Source organism: Staurois parvus, unplaced genomic scaffold (assembly GCF_062004578.1).
Source record: "Staurois parvus isolate SC_StPar_1 unplaced genomic scaffold, SC_StPar_1.0 ptg000466l, whole genome shotgun sequence".
Taxonomy (NCBI): Eukaryota; Metazoa; Chordata; class Amphibia; order Anura; family Ranidae; genus Staurois; species Staurois parvus.
The window spans coordinates 281,156-296,006 of record NW_028318262.1 but is presented as its reverse complement, the minus strand read 5'-3'; the positions used below and the strand labels follow the sequence as shown (position 1 = coordinate 296,006).

The window sequence follows — 14,851 nt, the reverse complement described above, 5'->3', positions numbered from 1 at the left end:
TTTAAATTCCTTGGGGTGTCTACTTTCCAGAAAGGGGTCATTTGGGGGGGGTTTGGGGCTATCCTGGCATGTCAGGGCCTTCGAAACTGTGATAGGTAGTGAGGAAGTGTAATGAGGAAGTTACGCACCTTCAGGCTTTCAAAGTGGTCATTGGATTTCAGGCTCCTGTATGTGGCTAGGCTCCCAAAAAGTCTCACACATGTGGTATCCCCATACTCAGTAGAAGTAGCAGAATGTATTTTGGGGTGTAATTCCACATATACCCATGTCTTGTGCGAGAAAGAAATCATTTAAATGACAACTTCGTGTAAAAAAAAAAATAAAAAAAAAGTTTTTGTCATTTTCCAGAAACTTGTGGAAAAAAATAAATCTTCCATGGACTCAATATACCTCTCAGCAGATAGCTTAGGGTGTCTAATTTCCGAAAAGGGGTCATTTGAGGGTGTTTGTACTATTCTGGTATTTTAGCACCTCAAGAAATGTGATGGGCAGTCAGAAAGTAAAAGCTGTGTAAATTCCATTATCTATACCATAGTTTGTAGACGCTATAACTTTCACAAAAAGCAATCAATATACACTTATTGGGATTTTTTTAACCAAAAACATGTAGCAGAATACATTTTGGCCTAAATATATGACGAAATTTTATTTTATTTAGATATTTTTTATGATCAAAATGAGAAAATATTGTTTTTTTCAAAAAAAAATTTTTTCTTCAAAAGTTTTTCTGGTTATAGCGCCAAAAATAAAAAGTGCACAGGTGATCAAATACCACCAAAAGAATGCTCTATTTGTGTTAAAAAAATGACATAAATTTCATTTATGTACAATATTGCATGACCGCGCAATTGTCCGTTAAACTAGCGCAGCGCTGTATAGCAAAAAAATGTCGTAAATTGCAGTATCTATACCATAGTTTGTAGACGCTATAACTTTCACACAAAGCAATCAATATACACTTATTGGGATTTTTTTTGCCAAAAACATGTAGCAGAATACATTTTGGCCTAAATTTATAACCAACTTTGAGTTTACTATATATTTTTTATAGCTGAAAGTAAAAAATATTGTTTTTCTTCAAAATATTTGGTCTTTTTTTGTTTATAGTGTAAAAAATAAAAAGCGCACAGGTGGTCAAATACCACCGAAAGAAAGCTCTATTTGTGTGAAAAAAAGGACGTAAATTTCGTTTAGGTGCAGCATTGCATGACCGCACAATTATCAGTTGAATTAGTGCAGCGCCGGGTAGCAAAAAGAGGCCTGGTCATTAAGGGGGGTAAATCCTCTGGAGCTCAAGTGGTTAATGAATTGTCATGATCAGACAATGATTTGGCAAAGCAGAAGACAAATCATGTTGTCAACGGTCATGTTGTCTACAGCACATATGATGGCAGTATAACTATTGTATTCTAATACCTGGGTAGTTTTCACCATGATTGCATCCAATCTCAAGGCATTCCAAAGAAGACATCCCAAGTATGAGATCTTGTTCATTAGCTGTCAGATAGGAGTCACATATACCTAATTTCCCGAAAGCATCTGAGAACTGTTCTATTGCGGGTTTGATGTGCATCACAAAATCTCTGCATTCAGTCAGCTGGAGCTCTATCTGATCAGAGATTGAGAAGAGAGCTTTAAACATTTCACAGTTTAGCTGAGAGACATGGTTTTTATTGGCTTTAATTATGTCCAGTTTAAAAACTGGCACCTTGTGTCCTTTAGTTGACATAAATGGACGAACAATGGAGTCCTTTATTACAACATGCTCTGGGAACATTGAATAGTATTTATCACAGTCTTTCTTTGAATTCTCATTGTTTTCCTTCAGTTCGCTAATTGACACATACGCAGCTGAATAATCACTTTCTACTGTTGGAACTCCTAACATTTCAAGAGCTTTTTCTATCTTTGAATAATCTGGAGGTGTCACTTGGTTTGTGGCATCAATGACGATTTTAATACAGCTCAACAAGCTAATACATTCTGGATATTTCTCAATGAAACGGAGAATGTTTTCTGCAGCATTATTGTTTATGATATTTATTGAAAATCCAAGAGTTTTCCCAGCCATAAACTCCATGATTATGGGAGCACAATCAGGAAGGCTTTGACCTTCCTCTGCAGCTTCTATTGCAAGTGTTGCCAGTATGAAAAGTGAAACTGTGTCTACAGGTTTGTGTCCACGTAACAGGAGAATTATATTTTCCTCTATCTGTTGAAGCTCTGGATGTCTCTGCAAGTGTTCTACACTTTCCAGGTCACAGTCCAATGCCGCAGGGTTGTCATAGAGCGTGAATAAGAAAGACAAGATCTTTATGGTTGCCTTTGTAGAAATCCTGCTGGCATATTTTAAGAAATAACTGTAACGTCCCAGAAGTTTGAGAAAAGTGTTCACTTGATGGAGGTAATAGAAACCCTTGCTGAGATCCTCTTGTTTATCAGATTCTAACAGCTCACTAAGTCTCTTTCCTGCAAGAAACTCCTGGAATGATGGATCAAAAAACTTATAGATGGACCGAAGTCTCTGTGCTGTAAATTTGCTCAAAAGTCCAAATTTGATGGCTTTGTCACTCTCCACATTGGAAGCTTTTAAGTCATCATCTGAGAACTGAAATTTTGACTGAAAAAGTCCCTTGAGTGCAAGTTCACCACATGACACAATCTGAGACATCAATGCCGCTCTCTCAGCTTGAAATTTCAGCACAATGCATTTCAAGTATGTTTTAAAAATATGGATGTCATCAAATTTATATTCACTATTTTCAATCCATGAGGAACACTGAACAGCAACAATGAGAGGTGTTTGCAAAATAGCCGGCACGTTTTGGGAACTTAATATTTGCAACAAAACGGCATCTATTTTGTCTTTGTCATGTGAAAATATGTTCTTCATTAGGTAAATAGTACTGTATAGGGGAAATGTTTGGATACCCAGTATGGTCCTCGCATACTGTCGCAGTTTCCATGACTTGTCTGTACTCATTGTGACTGCCAGACTCAATCTGTTCCAGGGATTCTTCAGTAAAAGCTCTTCTATTACTTCAGGAATGGAGTCCACCATACCATAGTCATCCAGGAGGAATAAAACTCTGTCCTTTAGTTGGTTTATCATTTCCCCCAAGGACTCTTCAGTAAGAGATACATTAGATCCAATCAGCTGATGGCAGACCATGTCACACAGGGACTGTTGGCTCTCTGAGGAAGGTACTGAAATATAGAACACAAGTCTGAATCTGTTAAGTGTAGGACACTTTCCTGTAGCCCAGAGAATGGCAATTTTCCTGAGCAGAGCTGTCTTCCCACTGCCAGCTTCACCTTCTATCAAAGTGATGTCCCCCAACTCTGATAGGACATCTGGTAATGTGAGCTTTCTCAATGGCTGATTTTTGGTGTCTTTTAACACAACAGAAATGTCAGCAAAAAGTGATTTCAGATCTATAGATAAAGAATCTCCAGATGGAAACATATTAAGGAAAGTGGAGTCAGTATACTTTTCAATCAGTTGTTTTTTCAGTGTTTCTATTGTTTCAATCAGCAGAGAATGCCCGTGGGTTGTTTCTGTGAAAAACAAGTGTACATGTTATATAGTTTTTTTTTAATAATTAAATAAATAATTTATTTTCCTGTTTAAATGACTAGTGCCAAAATGTAAACTGATTAATATGACTATATAGAGAAGGTTAAGTAGACTCATAAGCAACCAGGTTTTATGCATATCATTTTAATTTCCCAAAGGCTGTGGACCACAGGTTCAGGCTTATCTTTAATGGGATGTATAGTATTTTTATATTTTTTTTTTCTTTATTATGTTTGAGACTCAAAATACAATTATTAAAAACCTGTATCTATTTTTGCCTAGTAAAAAACTATTCATGGCAAATTAATATTTTATAGTCATGATTCAGCAGGTGGAGTGCTGTTGTTTAATGAGCACAGTAGCAAAGAACCAGATTATACACACCTCCTCTTCTGATTTTTCAGAGGAGTCCATGTGGAGATTCAGTTGCAAAACAAAAACACATAAGAATAGGCAGCTGCACTGCTGTCCCTTTAGAAAGCCCATAATGTCCTGCAAAACCTGGCTGCACCTAATATTAAATGTTTATTTGTAATATAAAGATTTATATGAATAACATTTTTAACAGTTTAAGAATCTGCAAACTTAAAAAATTTGAAACTAACTTACCCCTTCAAAAAATTTACTCAAACTAATAATGAACCTGAACAGAAACCGTAAACCTAACCTTTAAAACACAATCCTAAAAGTTACCTGTAGCCTCCCTGGCGGTATTCCCGAGTGTAGCTCAGGGTAAAGTTTCAGTACCACAAGCCTTAACCCCGAGCTACAGTCGGGAATACCATGCGGCGCTGCTCCACGATCCCTCGATCACTTACCTTGTCCTGCGGTCCCACGATGTCCCTCCTGCAGTGTCCCCGGCAATGTAATCTGGCGGATGCCGGCATCTGTTATCTGAGTTCCGTCCTCTGCGAGCGTTGGAACGTACGGGGGACGGAACGGCGGGAAATTTGAAAATGACAAAAAATTACATTCACAAAAATCACTAAAATCACATAGTAAAACATTACTGTACCAAACCATTTCACATACATTTTGTCTCTACTGCTTTGTCCTGTGCCCTGCCTGCATTTTTACTGTTCTTTCTACCTGGAAACTGAGAAATGTTTATAATTTATGATTTCGTATTTCAAGTTTTATCATACTAGGGTTGTTTACTAGACTCTTGTTTGGACAGATTTCAGTGAGTTATTCCTAAGAATTACAGGCCTACAATATAAAACGCCAAATTTTCATGCAAAATAATGGTACCGCTTTCAGCACCAAAAATCTGAAATAATCATACCGCCAGGGAGGTTAACCTAAGCTCTTAACCTCTTCTAAAATAAAGGTACACCTAAAACTAACCCCTAAAGGAATCTTTACCACCTTAAGTTCAAACTACAAAGCATATTATCACAAAATTAAAAAGTTTTTTTGTGCTGCAGCACCCGATGCCTAGAAATTTTCAACAAACTATCAATGCGAAAATACTGCATCCAGAAACTGTCCATCCTCATTTTCGGTAATGATTGATAGATGCAAGGCTTTTTTCAGCTGGAACTTGGTGAAACTCAGTTCCACTACCTCTGGCTCAAGCCCTCTTCTCCCTGCTCACCACTCTAACTTGTAAACACAGAAGTCCGGCTTACAAGTGACAACTTGTCTCCCAAGGGCTCCCACAGATCTGGTCTCCTGAGTGGCTCCCACTGAGTGCAGGATGGGGACAAGAGACGCAGGTTTCCAGGATGCAGTGCGAATGCCGACAACCTCACTGGATGATCTCCCTGTGAGAGGCGGAGCCACCTACAGTGTACAGGGATTTACTAGAAAAGAAGAGGTGTGAAAGTAAGATATGGATAGGGGATGCAGAGGTAAGCAGATATAGAAAAAGGTTGAACTCTGCACTGTGTTTTGCGCACCCTTGAACTCTGCGTGCTGTATGCAGCGCACCCCTGAACTCCGCACTAAGTTTGTAGTGCACCCCTAAACTCTCCACTCTGTCTGTAACCCGCCAAACTCTTCACTTTTTATGTGATGCACTCTTCGTATTTAATACCCCTTTAAGACCCTCCCACTGTTAGTGAAATTTGACCATCCTCACTATTTGCTGTGGTTTTTAGGGTGTATGTGTAGAGGGGGAGTTTGGGGGGTTATGGTTGAGTTCCTGCACCTGTTTTCTGAGAAAAAAGCTGTGGATAGATGTATCATTTTTGTATACTGTAGTAACTATGTAACTAGGGCTATGTCACAGAAACAATCCTGTGGCCTGCAACTATTTGCAGGCGAAGGGGTTACCAATGGACAACTTATCTTCTCCTATGGAGTACAATTTTGCTGCATTCCAGGCTGGTTCCATTGCCGGGGTGATTTGCCCATCTGCCTTTAGCCTTAGTAAATAAAGGCCACTGTGAGTCTATTTGCTATAAATGATGTGTAGCACCCTCTAGTGTGCTACTAGAATAGTGCAGTGAATGAAAGGCAAAATCATGGTGTGACTCATGGTAGTTGTGTGGGTCATGTGATTAAGGTTGGGCTATTGCAGGTCAGCTGGATGACTCTATAGGTTGTGGCTCTATCACCTCCTCCTGACTCTGGAGGACCATAGAACCTTCCAGAGGTCAGTAAGAAGGAGGGGTGGAGGTCTAATCTGCACATTCATGGTGGGTCTGGCCAATCCCAAGCTTGGAGGCCCTGGCAGAGTGGTGTACTGGACTATAAATATGGGAGGCTCACAGAGGAGTCAGGTGGAAGATGAAGTGCTGAAGAGACTGTTTGAGTCTAGGAGGGATCCCCTAGGTCTGGAGAGGTGACCTCTGGGCTGGGCTTGGGCTGGTTTAGGAGGATACATTCTGCGGAGAGACGCGGATGGGATCAGGCCTAGAGCAGCAGGGAGCAAAGAGAACAGTGTGAGTACAGCAGCACACTTTGGGATCTACAAGGGGAAAGACTGCCACATGTAGCAAGCTTTCCAAGAACAGCATTAAGCTAAATCCTTTTATCAATTGTCCGGGAGATCTTCAGGAAAGCCAGGAGGGCTGGGAGCAACTCTGTAGAGGGAGAGAAGCCATCTCTGCATGTAGCTATGGGAAGTAAAGTGATTTTTTGAGGGACTGCTAGTTTCTCATCCATAAGGGGAAGCTGCTACTGATCCACAACAACTGATGGCTTTCAGGAAAAGAACAGTCCAGCATCTGCTTTGTACATAGGAAGGAAGTGTCCCCCTTCCATTGTTTCAAGTCAAATTGGGCATCCCATAATCCCTACATCCCTGTCCAAGTTGAATTCCCTTAATAAAACAACAAAACCAAGTTCATGGACTGGACACCGTCTCTGGATGCAAGTCTGTGTGAAAATAGCAGTTGCTTGGCTGTGCGGAGGGAAGCGTAGGGATACCCACAACCCTCACGAGGGTATCACTACAGATATATATGGAATATACTTACCTATTATTGGCAGAATTCTTTCCTCCAATATATTTGTTAAAGATGAACCCTAAAATAAACAGCATATACAGTATGGTGAGCATGGATAAACAAGTATAACTTTCATTAAATACAGTGACAGATTTGATAGACCCCCAGAGTTGGTTATATTCAATCAAATAATCAGCAATCTAGCGGTTCCTGACATCAATATGTGGCAATATTAGAATTCATAGCATTGCCTGTGAGAACAGTCTAGCAGCTGGGGGAAGGTGGAGGCAACGATAGCTGCTGCAGGTATGTATCTCTGGCTGTCTACACTTCATATCTGTCAGCATCTTTCAGTATTCAGTATAAATGTTGGCCATACACAGAATAATATTTTATGTTATTGTATTGTGGATTGATTTACTGTCCAGAAGAAAAAATATGATCTGAAGATTGAAAATATTATTCGATACTCCACACTCTGAACGATCATATCAATCTATTACTATGATCAGATTTCCTGTCCAGACCAATTTTGATTAAATTGATTGATTTTGTTCGATAATTCAAATATTTGATCATATCTGATTCTCTTAACCATCACTCAATCAGATCGTTACAATAATGGCCACCATAAGAGCCTATTCAAGCCTGAATTTATAATAGGGTGATACGTGGCCTTTGGCAACCAATGTTACTACCAATATTATAATTGATATTACTTCCAATATTATTACTACCAATATTATTAAAAAGACAGGGATCATAAGGTTAGTATTGATTCTTCAGAAAAGAGGCCAACCTTAATTAATGCAGTCAAAGGATAAATGGAAATGGACAGTCTGCTGTGTGCTATGTGGGGGAGCAGACATTTACCACCAAAGATGTTTTAGATAGAGTGCGGAAGGATTAGAACTCCTGCTGGCTTTTTATTTCAACTCGGAGCTCCATAAGAGAGATTTCTGAACAACAACAGTTTTATAAAACAGGAAGGTTAAATCTATAACAGTCACTCAGACAGCAATAAACACCTGAGAGAAGTTCTAACATTCCCCTATTCTACAAAAAATACATTATTTTCAATATATATTGAAATGAAATATTTTCATTTCCGTGCTAATCCCTCATCACTCTATCTAAAAACTAATGCCCCGTACACATATGAAAATCGTCCAAAAAATTTTGCCGAACCACTGATCAAATTTTCTCTTCATTAATGAGCAGGATGTTTTAACCGATAATGATATTGCGAACGAAAAAATCCAGTTGAACAACAGTGAAAAATGTTGTTTCGCCTACGAATGACCGATTTTCTATGCAGTGGTATGACGGTCCTACGAAAAAAATCTATCACAGGCTATCATGCATGAGCGGAAACAGAACATGACCCGGATGTTTATGTTCAAGGAATCTTTGTAAACACAAACGAAAAATCCAAATGTTGAAATTAGAATGGCCTAATGAGATAATGAAACCAGAATTATGCAGATTATATTTTTATGTATCACTATTTATGTATATAGGTAATGTAATAAACTATATTATACTCATTGCTGTTAATTGTTGTGTATATCTCTCGTTCTGGCCGGAAGGGTGTGGCTACAAGGTCACACGCACACTGCGTCACTTCCACTTGTATGGAAGACGTCAACACTACGTATTGCCCGACTAACGATTTTTTTTAATGTGGGCCCCGATTTCGACCAATGAACGAACGTCTCTCAGTCGTCGGATGACCGATTGGTCAATTTTCTAATCGTGTATTCCCACCTTAAGAAACAAAAGTTTTTAACCTAATTTTTCACTCTATTATTAAAATATGCATTGCCACTCTTTAAAGCAGTATTAAACCTCCCAAAAATGTATTATATTGCAGCTTACCAATGTAATGCTGTGTTAGTTATTTTGGGTGATTCAGCCAGTAAGTCTGTTATTTTTCAGCCTGACTTACCAAACCAAGCTGTCCAGACAAAGTAGAGTCTAGAGGATTGAGACAAACCATTTAACACAGACAGGGGTGCTTACAATAATCAGCTTTTATTCAGTTATAGAAACCTTTATCCCGAAAAAAAAAGAAACTGTTGTTGTAACTGCTTAAAGGGTGTTACCTGGAGTTCAACTTTAATTTGTTAATCAAGTGCATTTAAATCTGCTAGAACATCTAACACTACCTCCTCCCCGGATTTACTATGTTACGGTCTAAAGGTGTATATGTTGTTCCTCCACCCAGAGTGGAGGCACCTTAAGACAGGAGTTGTGTTACTAACCGACAGGACTGTGGATAAGGAGGTGCAACCAGTCCTCCTGTATAGGGTCCAGGCCAGCAGGGGGGGTGAATCGGATGTGGGCAGGGAGGGTGGTCAGCACCGCGAGAGGGCAATTACTGGAACCGATCCCCTGTATGGCTCTCTGTGCAGCAGGTGGCTCCTTCTCCTCTCCCGCTGGCTCTTAGCTGCTGCAGAGAGAGCAATACAGGGGATCAGTTCCAGTAATTACCCAACCCCACTGCACTTATTACCCTCCATGTGCACCATATGTTTCCCCCTGCTTCCCAGGCCCTCCTGTGTGCCCCACCTCTGCAGTGCTGCTGGCTTCCTTCCTCTACTTCTCACTGGCAGATGTAAGCACACAATCGAAACCGTCAGCATGGAGAGTAGGGGAATGGTATGGTAAATATGTCACATTTATCAGCCCCTTTCTTTCCTGAATGAACACAATGGGGTTGATTTACTAAAGGCAAATAGGCTGTGCACTACAAGTGCACTTGGAAGTTCACTGCAAGTGCACTGAAAGTGCAGTTGCTCTAGATCTGAGCGGAACATGCATGTGAAATTAAAAAAACTGTATTTTTGCTTGCACATGATTGGATGAAAGAAATCAGCAGAGCTTCACCTCATTTCAGAGCCTCCCTTCAGATCTAAAGCAACTGCACTTGCAACGCACAGTATATTTACCTTTAGTATCAAATCCAAGGAGTGATTAATACCGATCACTTACTGTGGTCATTCACTACTGAAGTATAGTAAACTAGTAGTACATTTGTGAGGAAGGGGGGGCTGTCAGGTTGGCTGTATGGAGCTCAGTGGTCTCTAATGCCGGCCATACACGAGTCGAAATTCGACTGATTTTTCATCCAAAAATCAGACCTAAGAATAATCGGCCAATTTTCGCTCTGTTAGTGGTTAAATGGCACTGGCCAATTTTCGTGGTTCCTTCCCTTTTCAGTGATCGGGAATGTTGAAAAATTCATGAAAAAGAACTGATTTTCAACTCAATGATGGTCAATTCGTACGATCGTTTTTCTGAAAAGAATATGTGTATGCAGGGGCGGACTGACCATTTGGAAACTCGGGCACTGCCCGAGGGCCCGCGGTCAGTAGGGGGCCCCATGAGATGCCCCTGGTACCTTTTTCATAGGCTTTTTTGAGTTTGGGCAACGATACAGGGGCCCCATGATCCCCTATTGCCTGGGGCCCCATGAGTTGTCAGGCCGCCCCTGTGTGTATGAGCCGTGACCTGTACAAAATAGTTTTTATAAGCATTAGGATTGTTTTCTTTTAAATTTGATAGCAGGTTCATGTGGGAAAACATGGCCGTTGAAGAAGCCAGTCTTTGAACCATATCCTGCTCTTCCTTTTTTTTTTTCTTTTTTTTTTCTCCTCCAGTGCTAACAAGCCAAGCACCATTATGGCAGTTTTTCGTTTAGAGATGTTGCTGGGCATTGTCGTGCAATATAGTGTTGTTCGGACAGATTTTTCGTGTGTGCGAAACGCTTACAATGTCCGTTCAGTCAGCCTCTCTGTATAGTGGGGTAGGGTCTGAAAGAGCAAAAATGACATCATTTCCTGTTATATGGGGTGAACTTGGTCGGCAGATTTTCGAAATCATTGATGGCACCATCAGATTACCGAGCGAATGATGTTTTCGATTTTCGGACGTAAAATCGTTCAGAATTCGACCCATGTATGGCCTGTATAACAGCAGCTCTGCTAACTGGATTTAATAAAAATAAGGGAATAAAGCCTTAAAAAAAAGAAAATAATGCAGTCACCAAATTAATGATTTGTAAGCTACAGTATAGTACATTTTGTTTTGGGGTTTATTACCTGCCAACTGTGTCACAGCATTGCATATTCTGTGTGCCTGTTTTTAGCAGATGAAACAGTCACCATAAAATCTGCTCATGCAGCATAATATATGCTCAAAAGACCAGAGTTCTCTGGTTTAAGGATGCAAAGTCACCAGCACTCCAAGCAGATTGTCAGCACTAGATTATATTTACCGTCAACCCAGCAAATCCACAGTAATTTGCTATGTATTGCTCAATTTCATCCTTGGATTTTTGGCTCTGAAGAAATGAACACCTATATAAAATACAAGATTGAAAGACATTTATTTGTTTGCTTACCACCAAACCCTGATATTTCAGTTATATTTCATTGCTTTCAGAATCATTCCTTGGCTGTTTATCATTCAGGAACACCGGCAGTGCAACAGTCACTTGATATGGTGTTTTAATTGTCTTTTGGTCCCGTGAACACAGCCGGTGACAGAGTGTGTCGCTGTGCGGCCCCGTGATCGCATGAGCGGCTCCTTCTGACAGGACGTCATATGACGCCCACTCAGAAGGAGGAGTGTCCCGCCTGGCCGTCAATCTGCTATAGGCCAGGCAGGAAGGTGTTAAAGTTGGGATCTTTCCCCAGCCTGAACTAGCTGAGTGATGTCAGCTCACAGCAGACTTCAGTCCACTGTCAACTGAAAACAGGTCACAGGAGTTCAGAAAGAACTGCACTCCTGTGATCTACAGGAGAAGTACTGTACTTCTCCTTTAAGTTTTTTCTGCTTAATGCATTCTATGCATTAGGGTAAAAAAATATTCTGTGCTGCAGCTCTTCCCCCAGCCTCCTCCTTATATTTACTTGATCCGGATCTCAATCTAACGATGTGCATGAGAGCAGCGTCTCTCTGAGCTCTCCCCTTCCTTTCTGGGCAGATTGATATAGGTTCCTGCTGCTGTCAATAAAAACCTGTGATATGTAACGCCCTCCAGGTTAACTAGATACCCGGTTTGTTATTTTCTTTTTTTCGACAGAGACTGAGTACCAGCCTGGGATGAGTCAGCTTGTGAGTGAGGCAGGAGTTCACCTCAGGACAAGCTGAGAGGTTCTACAGGTCAGGGCTTCTGGAGCCCTCCCACCCTTCCATAAACTGGCAAAATTTTCTGGAAGAGGGGTGGAGGAGGGAATGAGGCCCAGATCTGCATGTTTGAGGAACCTTGGCCAATCCCCTTGCAGGAGGCTGGGCATGGTGACCAGGACAACCCTCAAATAAGACAGAGTCTGGGAAGAGAGGGGAGTCAGGTGGAAGATGGATTGAGAGAAGGCTGGAGTGTGGAGCCTGGGAGGGACCCCAGGCAGGGGAGCCTACCCACAGGCTGGTTGCTGGATAGGAGGATCTCTACTGCCTCAACATCTCCTTGAGGGGACAACCTGTTAGCAGGGAAGGAGCCAGCCCAGAGAAAAGCCTATTATTACAATGCTAGTTGCCTTTCTGTCATGCTGATGATAGATATACTTTAATTAAATCTAAATATACTTTTAGATACGACATTAAAGAGCTAATGTGATGTTTCAAGGAAACTAAACTTTGGGTAATGTGATTACTGAGACAGTGGATGACAATTTGTGAGAGGGCTGATGAAAAAAATATATATTGTTTCACATAAAGGATCAACTTCTATATAACTTACTCAGGAAACCATTTTGCATGTTCTTTCCATGGATCATCATTCTCTTCCCAGTTTCCCAAACATCCTCCACAGGAGAAGCACTGCACTATGTCTCTTGTGCCTGCATTATTTTACATGGGGAATAAAAATCATCATCTGCACTGGATATTCATATATGCAATTTTGTAAATCAATATTTAAAATAAAAATTGGGGGGAAATTACCAGTAAAGAAAAACCCAGCTTGTGAAAGAGAAGAGAGCTCTACTACAGCATAGGCAGGCCAGCCAAAGAATGACTGTAACCTGGTTTGCGCATCTTCCATAGCTTTCCTGTGGTTGGTCTGACCTGTGTTAAGCTGCACACGGATTTCATACTTTGATATATTCCCAACATCATTACCCTTAACAAATTCACAGTCAGTGTTAAATTTTCTGTGCTGCTCCATTGGAGTAGAGGATAAAGACTGCTTGCAGAGTACCAGTCCACAGCAGAAGCACTGGCAACTGTTCTCCAGGCCCGTGCGAAAGAATCCTGCACATGCTATCTCTTTTGGAGACCAACTGGACAAAGGATCTTGAGCCAAAACACTCTTCAGCCTTTTTAATTCACTTCTCATGGAGTAGTTGGGTCCTCTTGGCAGCTGCTCTCGTATTTTCCTGTGTTTTTCTTCAGCAAATTGGACAGATTTGCTTATATCTATATGTGTCATAGACAGTGGTAAAGGAATGTTGTGAGGTGACTCATACTCGGATATATTAGTCAGGTCCATAATTTCGTGTCCTGCAAGAGAAGTCATTATTATAAAACAAATATATTTGTAAACCCCCAGCTATTAGGTTGGCAAGCATTCCAGTCCTGACGTTTTCTTTTGCCTATGTAACCCAGGGGAGAGAAACCTCCAGCACCCTCAACTGTTGAGCAATCTTGCACCAACATTACCCATTTGAGACACAGGCTTTCATTTACCTATAAATCAAATCATATAGGATCGGCAACAAGGTGAAGATGAATTAGTAGAAGTTTAATTCAAATGCGGAGTATAAAATCATTCTAGACTACAAGCAGCACTAACGTGTTTCAGTCAAACAAGACCTTACTCATAGTTCAACTATGAGTAAGGTCTTGTTTGACTGAAATGCATTAGTGCAAATACAAATGCTTGTATTCTGGAACTAATTTATACTCCACATTTGAATAAAACTTCTACTAATTCATCTTCACCTTGTTGTCGATCCTACATGATTCGATTTACTGGTTCAGCAGATGGAAACCGCAGGACTCGCACAGTGAGATACATACTCCCTTTGGAATATGCTATGAGGTTTGCAACACCTATCTTCTGTACGTGTGACTTAATTTGCCTATGCTGCGTTGACATCCCCTCCAGAAAACTATTTGCCCCTTTACCTGACTGCATGAGAAAAATTTAGGCCAGCAATTTTCCCATGAGCAACAGGACTATATTTTATTCTCAAAAGTCCTTCTACCATATTGCAAGAAGCAGAGCACAAACTGCTCACCAGATGGTATAGGGTCCCGACTAAATTACATAGAATGTTCCCAGCGGTATCTCCCAACCATCAGAAATGTGGAAATAAAGAGGGCCCCCCATTTCATATTTTTTGGACGTGTCTGGGGATCTACCCTTTCTGCTCCGTAGTATGTACCTTGATACATGACCTCACTCATTGGAAACTATTTACTAACGCAGGAGCCTGCCTTATACATGTAAGTACATCCTCAAAGCTGAAATACAAAAAATTCATTCATCTCTCAAACGTGGCATATTCATGTATTTCCTCCAACTGGAAGTCCCCTCTAATGCCATCTACTACTCAATGGATAAATATTGTAAATGAAATCCAGAATATGGAAGACCTCACCTTGTCGTTGTGCCACCAGGAAGAACGCTTCCCCAAGATGTGGTCCTATTGGCTCCAATTTTCCACACCCTATAAGGGCTTCTTAAAGGAAGACCTCTCACAGAAAACAAGATAAAGGGACCCTTTCATTTCCCCTTTTTTTTCCCCTTCTTTCCTACTCCCCCCCCCTTTTTTTCTCCCCCCCATTTTTTTCCTTTTTCTTCTTGCCTTTTTCAATTTCGCAATATTAAAAATCGCTTTTAAGCAGGGTTGTTTGTTCACCAGGCAGG

The 14,851-nt window shown here is 40.7% G+C and overlaps 1 protein-coding gene across 1 annotated transcript in view; it reads right to left on the bottom strand.

The window, feature by feature from the left end:
- The window catches only part of LOC149452751 (baculoviral IAP repeat-containing protein 1-like), a 39,762-nt gene extending 26,267 nt beyond the window's left edge, over positions 1-13,495 (bottom strand). Inside the window, exons 1-5 of the mRNA XM_089689012.1 lie at positions 12,922-13,495; positions 12,719-12,818; positions 11,252-11,333; positions 7,003-7,051; positions 1,417-3,558 (exon numbers count right to left, since the gene is read on the bottom strand). Of these exons, the coding sequence (XP_089545138.1) occupies positions 1,417-3,558; positions 7,003-7,051; positions 11,252-11,333; positions 12,719-12,818; positions 12,922-13,495 (2,947 nt within the window). The remainder of the gene's footprint in view (positions 1-1,416; positions 3,559-7,002; positions 7,052-11,251; positions 11,334-12,718; positions 12,819-12,921) is intronic.
- Between the last annotated feature and the right edge of the window lie 1,356 nt (positions 13,496-14,851).